This window comes from Gasterosteus aculeatus, chromosome 4 (genome assembly GCF_964276395.1).
Source record: "Gasterosteus aculeatus chromosome 4, fGasAcu3.hap1.1, whole genome shotgun sequence".
Taxonomy (NCBI): domain Eukaryota; kingdom Metazoa; phylum Chordata; class Actinopteri; order Perciformes; family Gasterosteidae; genus Gasterosteus; species Gasterosteus aculeatus.
The window spans coordinates 26,665,598-26,681,832 of record NC_135691.1 but is presented as its reverse complement, the minus strand read 5'-3'; the positions used below and the strand labels follow the sequence as shown (position 1 = coordinate 26,681,832).

At 42.0% G+C, this 16,235-nt stretch overlaps 1 protein-coding gene across 2 annotated transcripts in view; it reads right to left on the bottom strand.

Moving 5' to 3' along the window:
• Window positions 1-16,235, bottom strand: part of LOC120817868 (copine-8) — a 65,781-nt gene that overhangs the window by 31,907 nt on the left and 17,639 nt on the right. For both annotated transcript variants that reach the window (XM_040174498.2, XM_078101598.1), the window contains exons 2-6: window positions 15,704-15,744; window positions 13,696-13,742; window positions 12,242-12,345; window positions 8,945-8,984; window positions 5,819-5,895 (exon numbers count right to left, since the gene is read on the bottom strand). In XM_040174498.2, the coding sequence (XP_040030432.2) occupies window positions 5,819-5,895; window positions 8,945-8,984; window positions 12,242-12,345; window positions 13,696-13,742; window positions 15,704-15,744 (309 nt within the window). The remainder of the gene's footprint in view (window positions 1-5,818; window positions 5,896-8,944; window positions 8,985-12,241; window positions 12,346-13,695; window positions 13,743-15,703; window positions 15,745-16,235) is intronic.

Here is a 16,235-nt window from a genome sequence, read left to right as displayed (position 1 = left end):
ACATGGATTTGCAATCAGTGTCTGGCGAGAGACGGGTAATTAAGTCTGGGCCACTTCTTCGCTGCAGCCTAACACATATAGAAGCACAAACAGGGGCTCCTGCATACGTGCGCACACACACACACACACACAGATTAACTCTAATACGGGTGTGTGCTGTGTCACTCTCTCTCTCTCTCTCTCTCTCTCTCTCCCCAGATATCAATTATAATTATAAGAGCATGAGCATCCAACTATTCTCGGCCATGGCCTGACACAATCACACTTTCTCCTCTAAAAGGAAACTCATAACTGTAATTCTCTCACACAAAGGGAAGATTGACATCAAATCCATGTCACGCGGTACACCAGAGGCAGATAGAGAGTTTCTTTGTCCTTCCTTTACAAATACATACAATCAGGCTTGTATTCACAGCTATCAGCCTTTGTGTGTGTGTGTGTGTGTGTGTGTGTGTGTGTGTGTGTGTGTGTGTGTGTGTGTGTGTGTGTGTGTGCGTGTGCGCGTGTGTGTGAGAGCCTTAGTTCTTGTCTCACTTGTATCTAAAATTGTAGCCCACTTGGGTCTCTCATAGTTCACTCGGTCTTCTCCTTGACCATGACATCTCCTTGACCACTGCACTGTGAGATCCTGTTTGTGGAAAGAAATGAGAATCCAGAACGATAAAGAGCGTAACTTACAGTAACTGTGACCAAAATGGACACAAGCATCAGTTATTTGTCGCGCCAATCTTTGGAATAATTGCCCACTGAATATACGTAAAAATGAACAGCAAAGTCTCTTTCAAGTACTACATGAAAATGGACTATTTAAATTGTGATTAGGGAATGGACATATCTACTGTATGAATGAAATAATGCGTGTAATGTAATAACTTATTCTGAAATATTTCTGATGATATTTATAATGATACAATATTTTACTGCTTTTAGTTTATCATTGTTAAGTGATTTTTCTTTTTGTTGGACCCCAGGAAGATTAGCTCATCCCACTTTGGTGACAGCTAATGGGGATCCTTTTAACAATAAACGATATTTTATGTGAAAATGCTCATTAAAAACGTCTCAGGTGGCACTGTCTAAGCTCTCGTGCAGGCGTGTCAGGGTAGCAAGTTAAAAAGAGCTCTCAACGTGCTGCACAACCAGACGCCAACCTCTGGGTCTGAGACGTGGAGCCAATGCAGAAGTGCGTTGAGAAGTCTGGTTGTACAGAAGTCTTTAAAGAATATTACTCCTTCTGACTTTTTTAACTGCCTGGGAAAACATTGAGAACATGGCTTTATGGTGTCTAATGAATTTTGCTAATGAACATTGAAAAAGATTTAAGATCATTTCAAGCATGATGTTCAATTGCTAAATGAGGGTCCCATTTAGAGCAAACTAGTTGCTAAAGCAGGGGGTGCTTTTGGGGGCCACCTTATGATTCGCAGGTCACTAACATGGCATCATTTAGTCTGAGTTGTCGGAGTTTTCATCCTACAACTTTAAAACTTTCACTGTTTATTATCAGGTTGTGAAAGTTATGTATTGGTGGATAACAGATTCAGCTTTTGGTTGAGCTTTAACGCTTTTAGTAGTAGGACCCGTTAGTGTCACTTCCGGGGTAAAACCAAAAAAGACAAAAAACAAAAAAAGATGGTGACAGAAAAATGCAGCGTTTTAAGCCTCAAGATGGCAGATCATAAACCATCGGTTAGCTTTGCACACTTAGTTATTAAGTATCTTCTGGTATTGGTGCAGAACGGAGTAGTGAAAAAACAAGGTTTATAATTCAAGGTGTAAAGTATAAATAAGCTTGTCCTCAAAGATCTATCCAACTGAAGTCAAGTGAAATAAAGATTCTGTGCATACGAGGTACAGGATTGTCACGAATAGATAATGGACTTCAAAACTGACTTTATGGGTTATTGATGATTGCACTGAATTCGTTGCAGGCCGGCTTGGCTAAATGAAAAGGAAAGGGGGACCAGCAGGATTGAGAGTAGCCCGAGAACATGGAGTCCCACCTGTGTGTGTGTCCACTACATATAGAGGAAACACACACACACACACACACACAGCTTGTTGACCAGGAGCAGTGCAACTACCCGCCATGCTTTTGCATTCTGTTTCTGGCTGCTTTCAGTCACAAACACACACACACACACACACATACAAACCACCACACACACAACCCTCCCTAACCCCCACACACACACTCACATACATACACTTCTGAATGCCCACGGGAGTTTGATTGAACAATGTAATTAGCTGTAATCACCACTCATTAAAACTGTTAAAGATCCCTCCTGTCGTGTCAGGCTGCAGGTGTGTGTCTGACAAGGTCCAACACACACACACACACACACACACACACACACATAAGTACAGACACAACCCTCACCAAGACAACAATTGCAACAGCTGTGGCCTCTCTACCTTTGTTTTTAATAAATGTTGACAGGGTTTCTATGTCTGCACCAAATCACTCGTGACTTCTTCCAAAACAGTCCACGGATCCATTATCTGTGACTGTCGAGGCGTCACAGGGCCGCGGGACAACGGGTGGGAGGCGGGGTCAATCTGCATAGGTTGTCCGTCAATCACGGAGCAATACATTATTCTACTAAATGCTTTTCAGTCAGTCTTGACTAGTCTTGGTTTGGATGCAGTTTCTCATAATATTGAAAGAAAAAAATGTATCTAAACTTTTGACTGGTAATGTATATATATATATATATATATATATATATATATATATATATATATATATATATATATATATATATATATATATATATATAAAATGCTTCCAGTCACACAAAAATATCTTCTATTTTTGCCATTAGTGTCACCATCCCTAGATGACTATAAGGGGCCGTTTAGGACTTAACTATTGAGACACTCTCGCGCACACTACTCAGACACTTTTACACATACTAATGAAACACTCTTACGTTCGCTATTGAAATGCTCTCACACACACTACTGAGACAATTTTACATACATACTCTGTTTCAGATAGATACGTAAGTTTCACTTGTATGCATGTAAGCATCATATGTGTCGGGGGAGGATTGTTGCGCTGCACATTGTGAGTCTCTCCAGAACTCTGGTGTGTGACCGTTCTTGGGAAACTCGTGACCTGAGCTAGTTCACGATGGCATCCTGTTTGGAAGATAGGTGCCTTGACTGATCCATAAATGTTATTGATTGACTGGGTCCCATTAAGGGAGGGTCACGGGTGTCTCCCCTAGGTCGTCTGGTACTTTTCCATACATTCTTTGGGGGGGGGGGGCTCTCCTGTGCTGAGACAACACCAACCACCTTGAAGTGCATAAAAACTCCTGTTTTCCCCCAGAAGCTTGGCCAGATCATCCTGCTCCTTTTGGGGGAAGGAACAATCTGCCCCTTTTCAGCTGAATTGTAGTCATTTGACTTCTGTTATGTACTTACGGCTTGTGTTGACGATTTCATTTTTCTATATTCTAGTTAGTAATAAATACTTCATCACAAAGCGAGTTCAAGATACTTTTGATTTCTCACCAGGACTTAATGCTCAAATTTCCACCACAATATGTATGTGTATATGATACAGCAGTATATATTATACTACATATATTATAGTATGTATAATGTTTTATATAAGCACGTGCATAGGTTTACAGAGTATGTATGAATGTACAAGTGTCTCACTAGTGTGTGTGAGAGCATTTGACCAGACTGAGCCAGTTAGTCGAGCATCAACAACCAGATAGAGGGGCAAGTGAAGGACAAGGAGAAGAATAGTGGGAAGACAACAACAGGAGGAGAGTTACAGGGTTAGGATTGAAGTGGAGGGCTTCACTCAATCTCGATGTGTCGTATCATCACCTCGTTAGTTTCTTTCCGGAAAGAGCTCAGTTTATTTGAGTGTTGTTGCTCCAATAAAACTCTGTGAATCGAAGAATCCAGATCTCCAGTGTGTTTTATGGGTGTGTGTTACTAAGTTCCTGGTCTGTGAGGATGTGTGGGTCCGAATCAGATATAGTCAGTAAGTTAGAGAATACAAACTTAATGCTAAATACGAATTAATTAATCCACAAGAGAACGCAAGAGTGTCTCATTAGTATGTGTAAGAGTGTCTTAGTAGTGTGCGCGAGAGTGTCTCAATAGTTCAGTCCTAAACGGCCCCTCATAGATGACTGAAATGTGTGTGTGTTAATGATGAAGTGGGGCTGGAGGGCGGGCAGACAACATTGCTTTGCACTTTGGAGCCGTCCATGGTGCATGTAAAAGCATGTGTACACAAAAAGGGACAGACAGGTCTTTCAGCAAGAAACCCACCTCAGCAATCGCCATGACGATTGCTTCCTTAAGCGTATGAGTGTTGCTCCGTAAACAAAAAGGAATAGTGGAGGACACACAAACACACAGCGTGCAAGGTTTTTGACAGTGTTCAGTGAAGGGATGCCAACTTGCTTATTTCGTCCCCCTCCCAAACCCCCTCAAGAAGGCTTCAAATGAACAGGCAAATTGGATTAAAAAGACACGATTGAAAGGACGCCAAGAAAGCAGTACCATGAGAGGGAGGAAAGAAATATGTGAAACCGAGGAGGCCAAAAGTGCAGCATCATGGATCAAAGTAGAGAGCGACGTATCTTAATGAAGCTTTGTTGTTGGTGATTATGATATAGAATATAATATTATACCATCTGTGAATACGGTTATATTCTAATACAACTGCAAGTGCAGGCTAATTCAAATAGACGTTGCTAAAATAGAGGGAAAGCAATTCTTCTAACGTGAAAAGTGCCAATTATCAAACAACATGCTCTCATTCAATGGCAGCGAGGACAAATTGAAGAAGAAGAGCAAGGGATTTGTCCTTTATCCAGGTTATTTACATGTGTTATTCCCTATGGCTGGAGAATGGATGGATAACTCACGTTTAATTATCACATATTAAAAACTGCAGGTCAATTGTTCTTGATAAATGATTAAATGCTATATTTCATTGAGAGCAAATCTTTTTTTTTTTTTTTTTTGTAAAGATATGAAGGAATAGCTCAACCAAAAACAAAATATGCATTGTATATGCTGTATCTCTTCATGGTCCCAGATAAGGATTTCTATTGAATGATGTTTGGGAGAGCAGAACACCAGAAAAATTCAAATGGACAAAACTTAGCAAAATAGAATGATGAGGGATTTAACCAAATATCTTGTACCCAAACTATTTCTAAACAAAGCATTCTCGTTCAGACTCTGTTGAAGTCTGTTTTGCAGGAATACGTTTTATTCTAAAAACTGGTACAGTAAAAATAACAAAATGTAGATGTTGTTAGATTTAACAACATGTTAAAGTATAATCAAGCCAAGGAAACATGGGTACACGTACACACACGCACACCCAAATGCTGATATTGTAATTGCTGTAGAGGACGGCTGCATATGTAAGAATATCCTCGGGTGTGTGGGAGTGTTTTTGTGTACGTGTGTTCGAACATTTCCATCCATAAAAAATAAATAAATAAATGTAATTGTGCACTACTTCTCAGTTTAGCATCCCCAGAAATAGATGGTATCGATGTAACTACATCTACATGATCCTGGCTCCCAAATTACAAAGCAACAAATACCACCTTGGAGAATAAATGTAATTCAAGTAGACCATACTCAAATAATGATCTGTTTTTGTTTTGGATTCTCTAAATAATCTCAATATAATTTGCTAGTTTTTTGACATATTTAGCTGAAACTACATTTGACAGCGTATTTCTGGCCAGAATTGAGGTAATCTTTCAGTAGGTTTACAATATTCTTGCGCATGTGTAATGTTTACATGGACACAACTCACCCAAGAGCTTTTTCCGAGCGGCTGCCCAATGATCCAACCACCTCTCCGAGAGTGCAGTAGGCCTGGCCCAGGAAATCCTGGTTAGACATAGAAAGAGGGAGAATTCTAAAACAACCATTAGATAAAACAGAAATTGAAATAATTCATATCTCTTGGAACCCTCCATATTCCCCATTTACAGATAAAGTAAAGTAAATTATGCCAAACTCCCACCAGCCCCTCTGCTCCCTTTCTCTTTTCCTGATGGATTACTTCGCCATCACATGAGGAAACCTCACAGCAGGTACAAACAGGCAGTAAGATGGAGAGAAGAGTATAGTGGCACACAAAATGTCCTGGAGACAGCTACTGACTACATTTGTACACAGGACAATGTGGATTTAATAAATGTTAGCATGTCAGCATAAAACAATCCCAGTATGAAACACAACTTCTGTAACACCCAGAGTACGGCAGGTCTCTTTCTTTCTTGTATAAAGGCTATTACAGAATGCTGCCAACTCCCAGTTTCACCGGGAGGCACACTGGTGGGGCCGTTTGTCTTGTTGCATGCCATCTCTAATATCTGACTGCAGCCGCTCGGAGCAGCGCTAACATAATGGACTCGTCTTTGCTTCATTGATTAGCCCCTTCTGTTATTCTGACCTCGACATCCATCCGTCTTTCCCGCCCCGTGTCCACCCGTCAAGCTCATTTGTCCCATCAGTGTAGTGTCGTAAGTGCGGCCACATTAGCCATAAACAAATTTGTGTTGGTAAACCTGAAATAACAAAAAGGAAAATATTTTCTTATCATATTTTCCACTGGCCCCAATGTAGATGCTGCACAGTAAAGTCACAAATTCCCAAGCAACCGGGGCTGTAGCCAGCATGAGGTCCATCAAAGAATTGGCTGTGTGCAACTAACGGCTAAATATACAACGCTGTGGGCTAAAAAAAGATTTAATAAGAAAGAAAGATCGTTGTGTGGGTGCCGCTCCATTCAGCAATGTTTGATAAAACTGAAATCAAACTCTGGCGGAGGAGGAGTGGGATGAAACAATAGATATGGATAACAGTTTCAATGAGAATATGCTGGGAGCTCAGTGCTTCTCATCCATGAGCTTACTCTGTAGCAGAGCTAGAGAAGTTTTATGCAGAAATTGTCAGGTCAATACAACAATATTGGAAACGTTTCTGTGAGAAATGCGACACTACGTGTGAGTAGTGCACTGCACTATTAATAATATATTGCGTTCTTTCCTTAAAGGCACCATGTTGAACCGGCTAGCCTAAATCAGCTAAGTACTAGCGGAGTAGTTCAGTTGCACATATTCTAATCAGTAGTCAATTTGGTCAATCAAAAACCTGCAGAGAATATGGACCAAAATCAGAAGTTAAGATGTCCATTTGACAAAACAAAATGTTTCCTGCATACATAAATACAAATGAGTGAGATCTCATGAAAAGGACTGTGTGTGTGTGTGTGTGTTTTCCTCGACCCGCCCCTCCAGATGCCACGTTCGTTCACACCCGGTTCCCAGGTGTTCCTGCAGCCTACAGCTACCATGTTAAAACATCATCTAATGGACTGGCTCTCTGCCCTTCCCCCTCCTGAGACCTGCATCAACGCTGGTACGCTGCCTCCGAGCCAACATGCCTGTATCTTCTTGTAGAGGATTATTGATCGGAAGAAAGTGAGGCAAAGGGGATGGCGGGGGGAGGATAGGAAATGGAGAGATCAAGTTAGAGAGAAAGAGAAGGTGAGAAAACAGGGGTATGGCAATAAAATAAAAGGAAAAGGTGACAGACTGCCACCGTGAGAGGGAAAGACAAGAAACAAAGATGGAGGAACGGACAAGATGGGTGGATTTCATCCAAAGAGACAAAAGGGGAAAAATGTGGAAAAACTAAATCCTGTGGGGGAAACGGAGAGGGACTGAATCTGCTTTGGAGAGACGGCAAGTGTTTCCCACTGGAGTGCTCAATTCATCTGAGGTTGTATGTTGCTAACAGCTGAAACTTTGCTGTGTGCCAAGCGTGGAGCTGGACGACAGTGGCTGATGGGAACATTTTACCACGTCAGGGGGGAGGACACGCTCAGTATGTCCATATGAACACGCAGCGATATTGTGTGTACCATCATGACCATAAGCTGCTGAATAGATGGAGAAAGCAAAGCCTGATCACACTATGACTATTACGGACACTGAAGCTATGAACGTACATTTCCGGTCATAGATTATGAGCACAAAAGACAGCTGTTGTACCGTCTTTTATAGCCTCCGATTATTTGTATAGTTGCTATGATTTCCTTTTATTGGAGGGTGAAAGTCTAGGTCAGTATTGACTGTTGCTACGGCGATCACCTGCCCAAACATGTCCCAAAGATCAATGAGAAGCTGTCTTCATGAAATCAGACGTGCACACGAGACTAATACAGACCGTCAGGATACACAAGCAGTTCAGTGACTGGATAAAAGTGATCACTTGCGGTGTTAAAAGGAAAAACCTTTTGGAAAATCGGATCTGTTGCCGGGAGTTAAACGAGAGCACTGAGTATGATGGATGACACTCGCTCTAGCAGAAAGACTGGAAACGGAGGGAGACAGAGGGCAAAAGGGAGACACTGCTGGCCTGACACTGAGTAAAGATACCACATTCTCCTCATGAACAAACACGTTTTATCTCACTGGTGATCCAGAGAAAACTGAACAACGTGTCCGGTGAACAAACTACCGAGGATATCCTGTATGACCTCCGATTGCCGCAACTATAGTTCCCATGATGCAGTAGGCAGGACACAGCCTTACATTACTGATGAAGTTATCACATTGTTGTTCCTAATTACAGCTATGCTAATGACTGCTATTTATGTGAAAGGCAGGCTGGACGGGGTGGATCAGTCTGTTAATTTCATTTCGACCGCCGGGCCGTTCAGGGAATGTGCTATTACAGGAGATGCTAAACACACTCATTGAAATGGCCCGATAGCAGTTACGTGGCTGAAATGAGACTAACGGGAGGTAATAACAAGGACAGCAATTACGCTCACACGGACACTCATTCACAACAAATTAAAATCAGCAAAAAAAACTCAAAAAGGAAAAATGTGTGTGCACAACCAAATTCAAATTTCCTCACTCACGTGTTTTGACAGGTTGGCGCTCTTCGAGTCGACGTCGTACCTGTGGAAAAGGTGGGAAGAGAGAGCCGGAGTGAGTGCATTGGAAGAGACGGATGGTAACGGGAGCTCAGCTGCGAATGAGTAAATCTGTAATGGGGCCGAGCAGCTCGTCACCAACAATCTCGCCAGAGGCTCAGAGTATTTCACTACCCGGCATCCCGGGCTCCAAGGCATCCCACATTAAAGTGACACTAAATGCACTAATAGGCAGTGATACATACATGCGAAAGAGACACGGGAGGAGAAATGTTGTGCGAGTGAGTAATCAAGTGTCCGTTAGGGTTTTCATCTCTGCTCGTGAGGCAGACTCTGAGTGGGCCATCGCATCCCTTTTTCGACACGTGTTTGAATATTATTCCCCGCATTTTATCCTCTTTTCCGCTCGCAGGTGTGTCAAAAATCCAATCCAAGCGATGATTTGTCCAAACCAGGTCCCTCCAATGCTACACTACTGGGGCTGTACTCCAAAGAAAAGAAAACAATCAGATAAGCCACACAATCAGCCATCATTTCACAGCTCAGGTCCTCTCAGCCCGCCACTAAAAGGAAGAAGATTGCCCTTTGCTCGGTCATACTATTTTTTGGGTGAAAAATTAGCAGAATTTTTGGGATAACGTACACAGTTTGTGCGTGCGTGCGTGTGTGTGTGCACGCTTGTACATCAATTCGGTTGTGATAGACCTTCAGAGTGGGGACATGTCTTATTAGTATCTCTGTATTACAGTCATCCACATGCCGTTAAAGTAGAAGTGAGCACAAATGTGTCCCTGCGAAAGATGAAAATCTGTCAATCAATGCACCTTTTCATTGTATAAAGTTGAGGGGATGCAAACTAAAGAAAATCTACATGGCTTTGCTCTACGAAAGACAGATTGGATTAGCATGCTAACTTGCACCCGACGGTAATGGTAGCATGTCGTTAGTGGACCACTCAGGTCACGGAGGTGCAAAGCTATCAGAACAGCGTCAACAAGGAAATGGGTGCATACTCACGCCATGTCTCAAAAAAGTATTAATATTCAATCTTTAATCTCTGAATCATGCCCATATTTATCAAAAATCCATACATAGTCATGTTTATAAATAAAAAACGTTTGATATTTACAACCATGGATTTTATCTTACTATTTTGATGTACTGTTCCAATGTCACATGTTAGCGTGCTAATATTTTAGAACCAAACAAAAAGATGATCGTTATGGAAATGCCATTAGTATATAACAGCACGAACCTTTGACCTGATCATGACGACGCTATAGTTAAAACGGATCAAACATTTTACAACTCCTCCTCTAGAGGACATGATTTTTAAAATTCCAGCATGTATCTAACAATTGCTGAGATATTCCAAAAACAAATCCAAAAAGGTAACGTTATGGAGGCAGAGGACTGTGCTGAAATCAAGACACAGACTTGCAGACAGGTGTAATATACACAGTGCGGTCTCACAATTAATATAGTGGGATCTGTTACAATAGTAATTTGTAACAGATCCCATCTTCATGGCCCCAAAGGAGGAAGTGTTCTACGTCACCTGCCCTCAACTCGCTGTGTTTCCCTCTGCAGGCCAGCAGCGCCTGCCATCTACAGCTATCACGCATGTTAGCAAGCAAGGTGCACGAGCACACGTGTGCAGGACACCAACACACCAGCGGACAAAAAGCCAGTGCGGCCTTTTGTTGCTCAAATGCTCCCTTCCATTCAGGAAACCACTCAAGAGACTTCGAGCACAGCGACATGCATTCATACATTTAATCAGCTACCTAAACAAACAAGAAGGCATAGAAAGTCACACAACACAGATGCCAGGAGATCTCCGGATTATAGGAATGTCAGAGGAATCAGTTACAGGGCAGGTACGGAAGTATCATGTATATGCAAAAACATGGTAAACAAAGAAAGACAGTATAAAAACAGCACAGCTTTTGATAGCAGCGCCTGGAAGTGATTCTGAGCCAAATGACTCGAGGGGGAATGAACACAAATCTACTCAAAACGTATATTTTTTAACCAAAGTTGGAAGCGTGACGTTAATTAGCAAAGCCAAGGGTAGCACGGAGTGCTAATGTGTACTGAGCCGGTACACGGCACACAGCACAAGCGCTATATAGGTAGAGTACAGACGACAGGTCAAAAGCTCCTCTCTCCCTGTAGGAAATCTGTCCGCTCCTACGTCGTACTTGCGGCCACCCACTGGAAGCCTAGTCTCTATGGTTACCATCGCTTAACCGCACACATGGCCACGAGCACACGCCGAGCACACAACTTTGTCACCATGGCCACGTGCAGTATGTGGGAATGCGCACGCTGGACGCTCGCGCCACTTTGGTTTTTGCCCTGGAGTGGCTGTGCCCGGGCGGCTTGTGACACTTACGGGACCACACTGCGGGTGTGTGTTGCGGCGTTAGAGTTGACCACGCTCTCCTTTTACACATTGGATTTCAGCAGAAAACGTGTCTGCTATTAGACCAGGTCCAATGGTAAACAGTAAATTTGGGGTAGCTAAAACTACTCTCTCTCACTCCCTCTCATACAGACAGACCAAGTCCTCTTCACAGAGTCAACTTTCAGATCCCAATTGTGTTGCCAACGCGGCTCACTGGATCATAGATCATAACATAATTAGTCTCCATCTGATGAAATAAAGCCACTGAATTCCCCTCGGTAATTCAATGGCAAATGCGGACTGAGAGCAGACGGAGGAAGCAAATCCCCTCACCTTTGAAAACTGTTGCTCCCAAAGACCAACAGTCTCGCATGCCTCTAAGCATAGGAACGCTATTGAGACTTAAGTGTGCAACATAATATACTTTTATGTGCTACAGGGATCTCTTAGGCCTTGAAAAGAACAGATAAACAGCAGGTATAGGCTTTAAAACTGAGCAATGTAGGTAATGAAGTGCTGTATAACTTTGCTATTTCCGAGAAGGCACTTGGCTGTAGGCATGCAGAATTTCACAATCTGCCAAATATCAGTGAGAGGGATGTTGTGCGGATACCAATTTTTGATTTTTTTTGATTTGAAGAATTTTATTTCTTGAACATGTAGACACCAAATAAAAAAAAATTTAAAAATCAACATAGACGTAGACCACAAAATGAGAAAATACACTTTTTGTTCAAGAATACTCCAATACTCCTATATTTGCTATCAACCAATATAATGTGCGCAGTAATGCGTCTCATCAGATGAAGCCGTGATGTACTATGATGACTGACCTTGGATTGAGAAGTTGCTTTGTGTGTCGGCATACTTACAAGTCAAATCGCAGGTTCTGTCGCTCCTCGAAGAAGTAGTCCAAAATGAATTTCCGAACAAAGTCTGGGTTTAACGTGTTGTCAATCACCTCCGTTCTCCCAAACTATACAGAGAGAGGGAGGTCAAGACAGATAAGAATACCTTTTGGTTCCATTGTAGGAGACACCATTCAACATATCCCTGCTTTTCCAAATGGGGGGACCAAAAAAGAATGTCAGCGTGATGACCCATATCATATCTACACAATCTCTGAGGATATCGACGTTGATATGAAACCAGTATCTGGCTAAATATTTCTGCAGCACAGCAGACCCTAGAACTCTGACCTTACAAGCACTTTGTGGAATTGCAGGTTTACTCCTAAGGTCACACATACAGGCAGAGTCTGGTAACAGAAGATTATCGGCAGTTTCTGCGAAGCAGCAAATGCGGTTTGGCGTCATTGGGGGTCGGGTAGGTTTCATTTTAAGAGGCAAGTGTATATATTAGTTCATTCCAATTTGGAAAAATTAATTAATTTTAGATTCATGTTCATTGTGCAGAACCTAAAGATATGTAACATATATTGAAAAGCATTTATAGCATATTGACGCTCCTTGTTTTTCTCAATTAATTGAAGTCATGATTGCAGCAGGAAGAGCTGGATGAGGCACGAGAGCATATACACTGGATTGGAATTGTCAAATTTGCTTCGGAAGGTTCCTAACTGAGTGAAATGACCCGATAGCAGTGAAAATGACCGGCATGATAAGAGCTTCCTTGCGGTAGCAATATTTAAATAGTGACATAGTATCTTTCTGCCGTTCACGAGACCTAACGTTCACGAGAGAAACGCAGATCAGTAACCTTTAGCATAACTCGTTTTTAGTGCAGGTTTGTTAATAAAGTAATCCTGTGACCCTGGCTGTTCATGTCGTATGCATGACTCAGCATTGTAACAACACATGAAGGCATCTAAGAGGCTTCTTTGTCCGACGTTTCCCACAGAGGTCAAGGAATAGGAATAAACATTAGGAGGTCATTTTTTTTGACAATTCGAATCTAGCCCATCTGTCTGCAGCTCAATTGCTCTTAGTGTAGCTCTTTAATAGCCAAACTATTGTTGTTACTTCTGCCAATTACATTCACACATCGCCAACTCTAAAAGTGGTCTTCATTTGTGAAGAAAACTATCTAGCTGAAAGTGTGCAGGGACGACAGTGTGGACTTCACAGATTGCTATCTTCACAGTGGCTGTGTAACCATTCACACTACATTGAAAACAACAGATGTTGCAGGTAGAAACTGAAGATGGCTGCTTGCAGAGGTGTAGCCTTTTTTGTACCAAAGCGACATAGCTAGCCACAGAGAAGAGTCCACGGAGTCTATATTTGTAGTGAAGTGATGCATTCTGAATGAAGATTGGTGATGCAACCTTACTGTCTGAAAGATACTCGCTCTCTATAGCTCTCACCTCTCTCCACTCCTTGTTGCCCATGCCTTGAGTGTAGAGGACACAAACTGTAAAGAACAGAGACACAGAATATTAAAGGTCGTTAGCCGTGCATGCTAAAAAACAGTGTGAGTCTTTCATTTTTTCTCAATTATTAATTTCCTAACTGGCTACAGTTTTTGCAATGGGATTCTTCTTTAGAATATATATATATATATATATACACACACATACATATACATATTTCTGATTGGCCACTGGGGCAACTAAGGGAAGGGCGCAGAAGGACATTACTCTTGCAAAACAGCAAGTAAATAAGTAATAAATGTAATCCATTAGAGCATGACTAACAAGCCATAAATGCATGAATTAGAAATAACGGATGTACATCAAAAGCCTCTTATAGTTTTTTTCATGAAGCCCACACATATTTGGCGTCTTCAGCTAGTAAAAGAAATCATTAAAGTGCATTTTGCCATTTACGAGACAATTCCCTAAAAAGCACATTACTGAGCTCCCTTATCAAACACTTCATATCTGGAACACCTTTGATGTTCCCTTCCAATAAGTGACAGAAAGACATATCTACAGACATGGACACATACAGACATGCAACATCTTTCTCCCAACTAGATTTTGGGGAACATACTGTATATATTTAAACCAATGATAGAAAAGTAAATCTCTTTATGGATTTGCGGCTTATATTTTGATGGGCCTCATTTCTCTCTCCCGCTTGTAACAAATGTCTTTATGTCTCTATTTATGGACTTTAGATTTCAAAGATGTTTCTTCATTTTATACCAGCTAGCGACAGATCCCAGGTAACTGTCTATTTCCAGTGACCCCAGACATCCACTTTTGTCCCCTGATTCCCTCCCCTGCTTAAACGTTGCTCCTGTCCGGCCGGATCATATAAGGCCGGACAGGAGCAACGTTTAGAACCCAAGTCGCCTGTGCACAGTAAAACAACAAGTGCTACTCAGCGAAAGAGCTCGCTTCAATGTATGGAAGGAGCTTGAGTTAACTCCTCATCCACATCATTCTCATCATGCTAATCACTGTCGTCGTCGTTATTGTGCTCATCACTGTCATCATCATCATCACCGTGGCTCCTTTTTATCCCATGCTACTGTAAATGTGCTGACGTACTCACTTCAGCAGAAGCAGTATGTGTGTGTGTTGGTAGGTAACAGGAGCAACAAAAGTCCTCCTCACATCATATTCTGAAATTAACACACTATAGAACTAATTTTACTCTCTTACCCTTGATTTCTAACATTTACAAACGCACCATTAATCTCATTTAACATTTAAGGTGTGAGTAGTACAGTGCCTCCTTGCATTGAATAGCACTCCACCTCAGTGTTTCGGTACAGTTAGGTTTTCACATCTCATGGGAATCGTGCCCGAGTAGACGTGCGCTCAACTGGTCCTTTCCAGCGGGACCCGGGGTTAGACGGTCGAACCAGGCCCGGCTACAGTACACAGTGTTCACTCTTTAGGGGGTCTAGTGTACTCTGATGTGAAAGCCTCAGTCTCAAGCCAACAGCTATGGCATACGGAGAGTGCTATTGATCGTCTCGTCTGACTCATAGAAAGCGAGTGAATAAGCTGATTTCCCAAAAGGTCAAAGTACTGCTTTAACTTACTGCCCTTCCACTAATAGCATTATTCCAATGAGGGAAACTGCTGGGCGAGGAGAACTACCAACAAATGTGTAAATCTACAGAGAGAAGCTTCTCCGCTGGCCTTGCGCATTAGTCAGACTCGCCTCCAGCCAATCTCACGCATTTAGAGAAAAAAAACACAACACCTAACACGTAAGGAATGACTCACAACTTAATGTGGCAAAACAAAAGACTTTCGTTTTGTATCCTATTGGTTGTCGTCTTCATTTATCAATCGCCCAGGGGCTCCTTTAATACCGATATCCTTACCTTCTCCTTTTTTTTATTTTATGTTCTGATAGAAATACACACTTGCTCAACATGGGTGAGAAAACAAAAGCAGAGGTGGCGGGTCTTACTTGGGTCAGATTTGGAGAAGGTGTCCCTGTCCAGCAGGTTTCTGTAGAGAGACAAAGAGGGACAGTAGTCAGAAACAGATTCCTTGTGTGAGAAGGAAAAAGACAACATGTCGTCCAGACGTGAAAGCCATTTTAAACACAGACTATTTATGTGCCCTGTTGGCCATGAGCCGGCACAATATCATCCCACACTGTTTTCAGTAATTCTGTGAAACTCTTAACCCGATGTGTGAGGATGAACAAAATACATCTTAAATACTGGATGTGGCCCGATGAGCTTCCCTCCACACCATCTCAATTCCCTCAGTCACGTTATATTCAGCCTCTTTATTTATGGGTATTTGGATTTTTCATGGCTCCTCATTTCATGCTTGAAAAACACTGCGTCAAAGTTCCTGCACTCTACGGTGATATAGAACACGCAGGCCCCTGTCTCAGCAAACCATTGATTTTTGGCAGCGATGGACTCCAATGAAACCGTGAAGAAGAGGAAAAGAGGAGGGCTGTGAAAATGGCATAAAACCGTCTCATT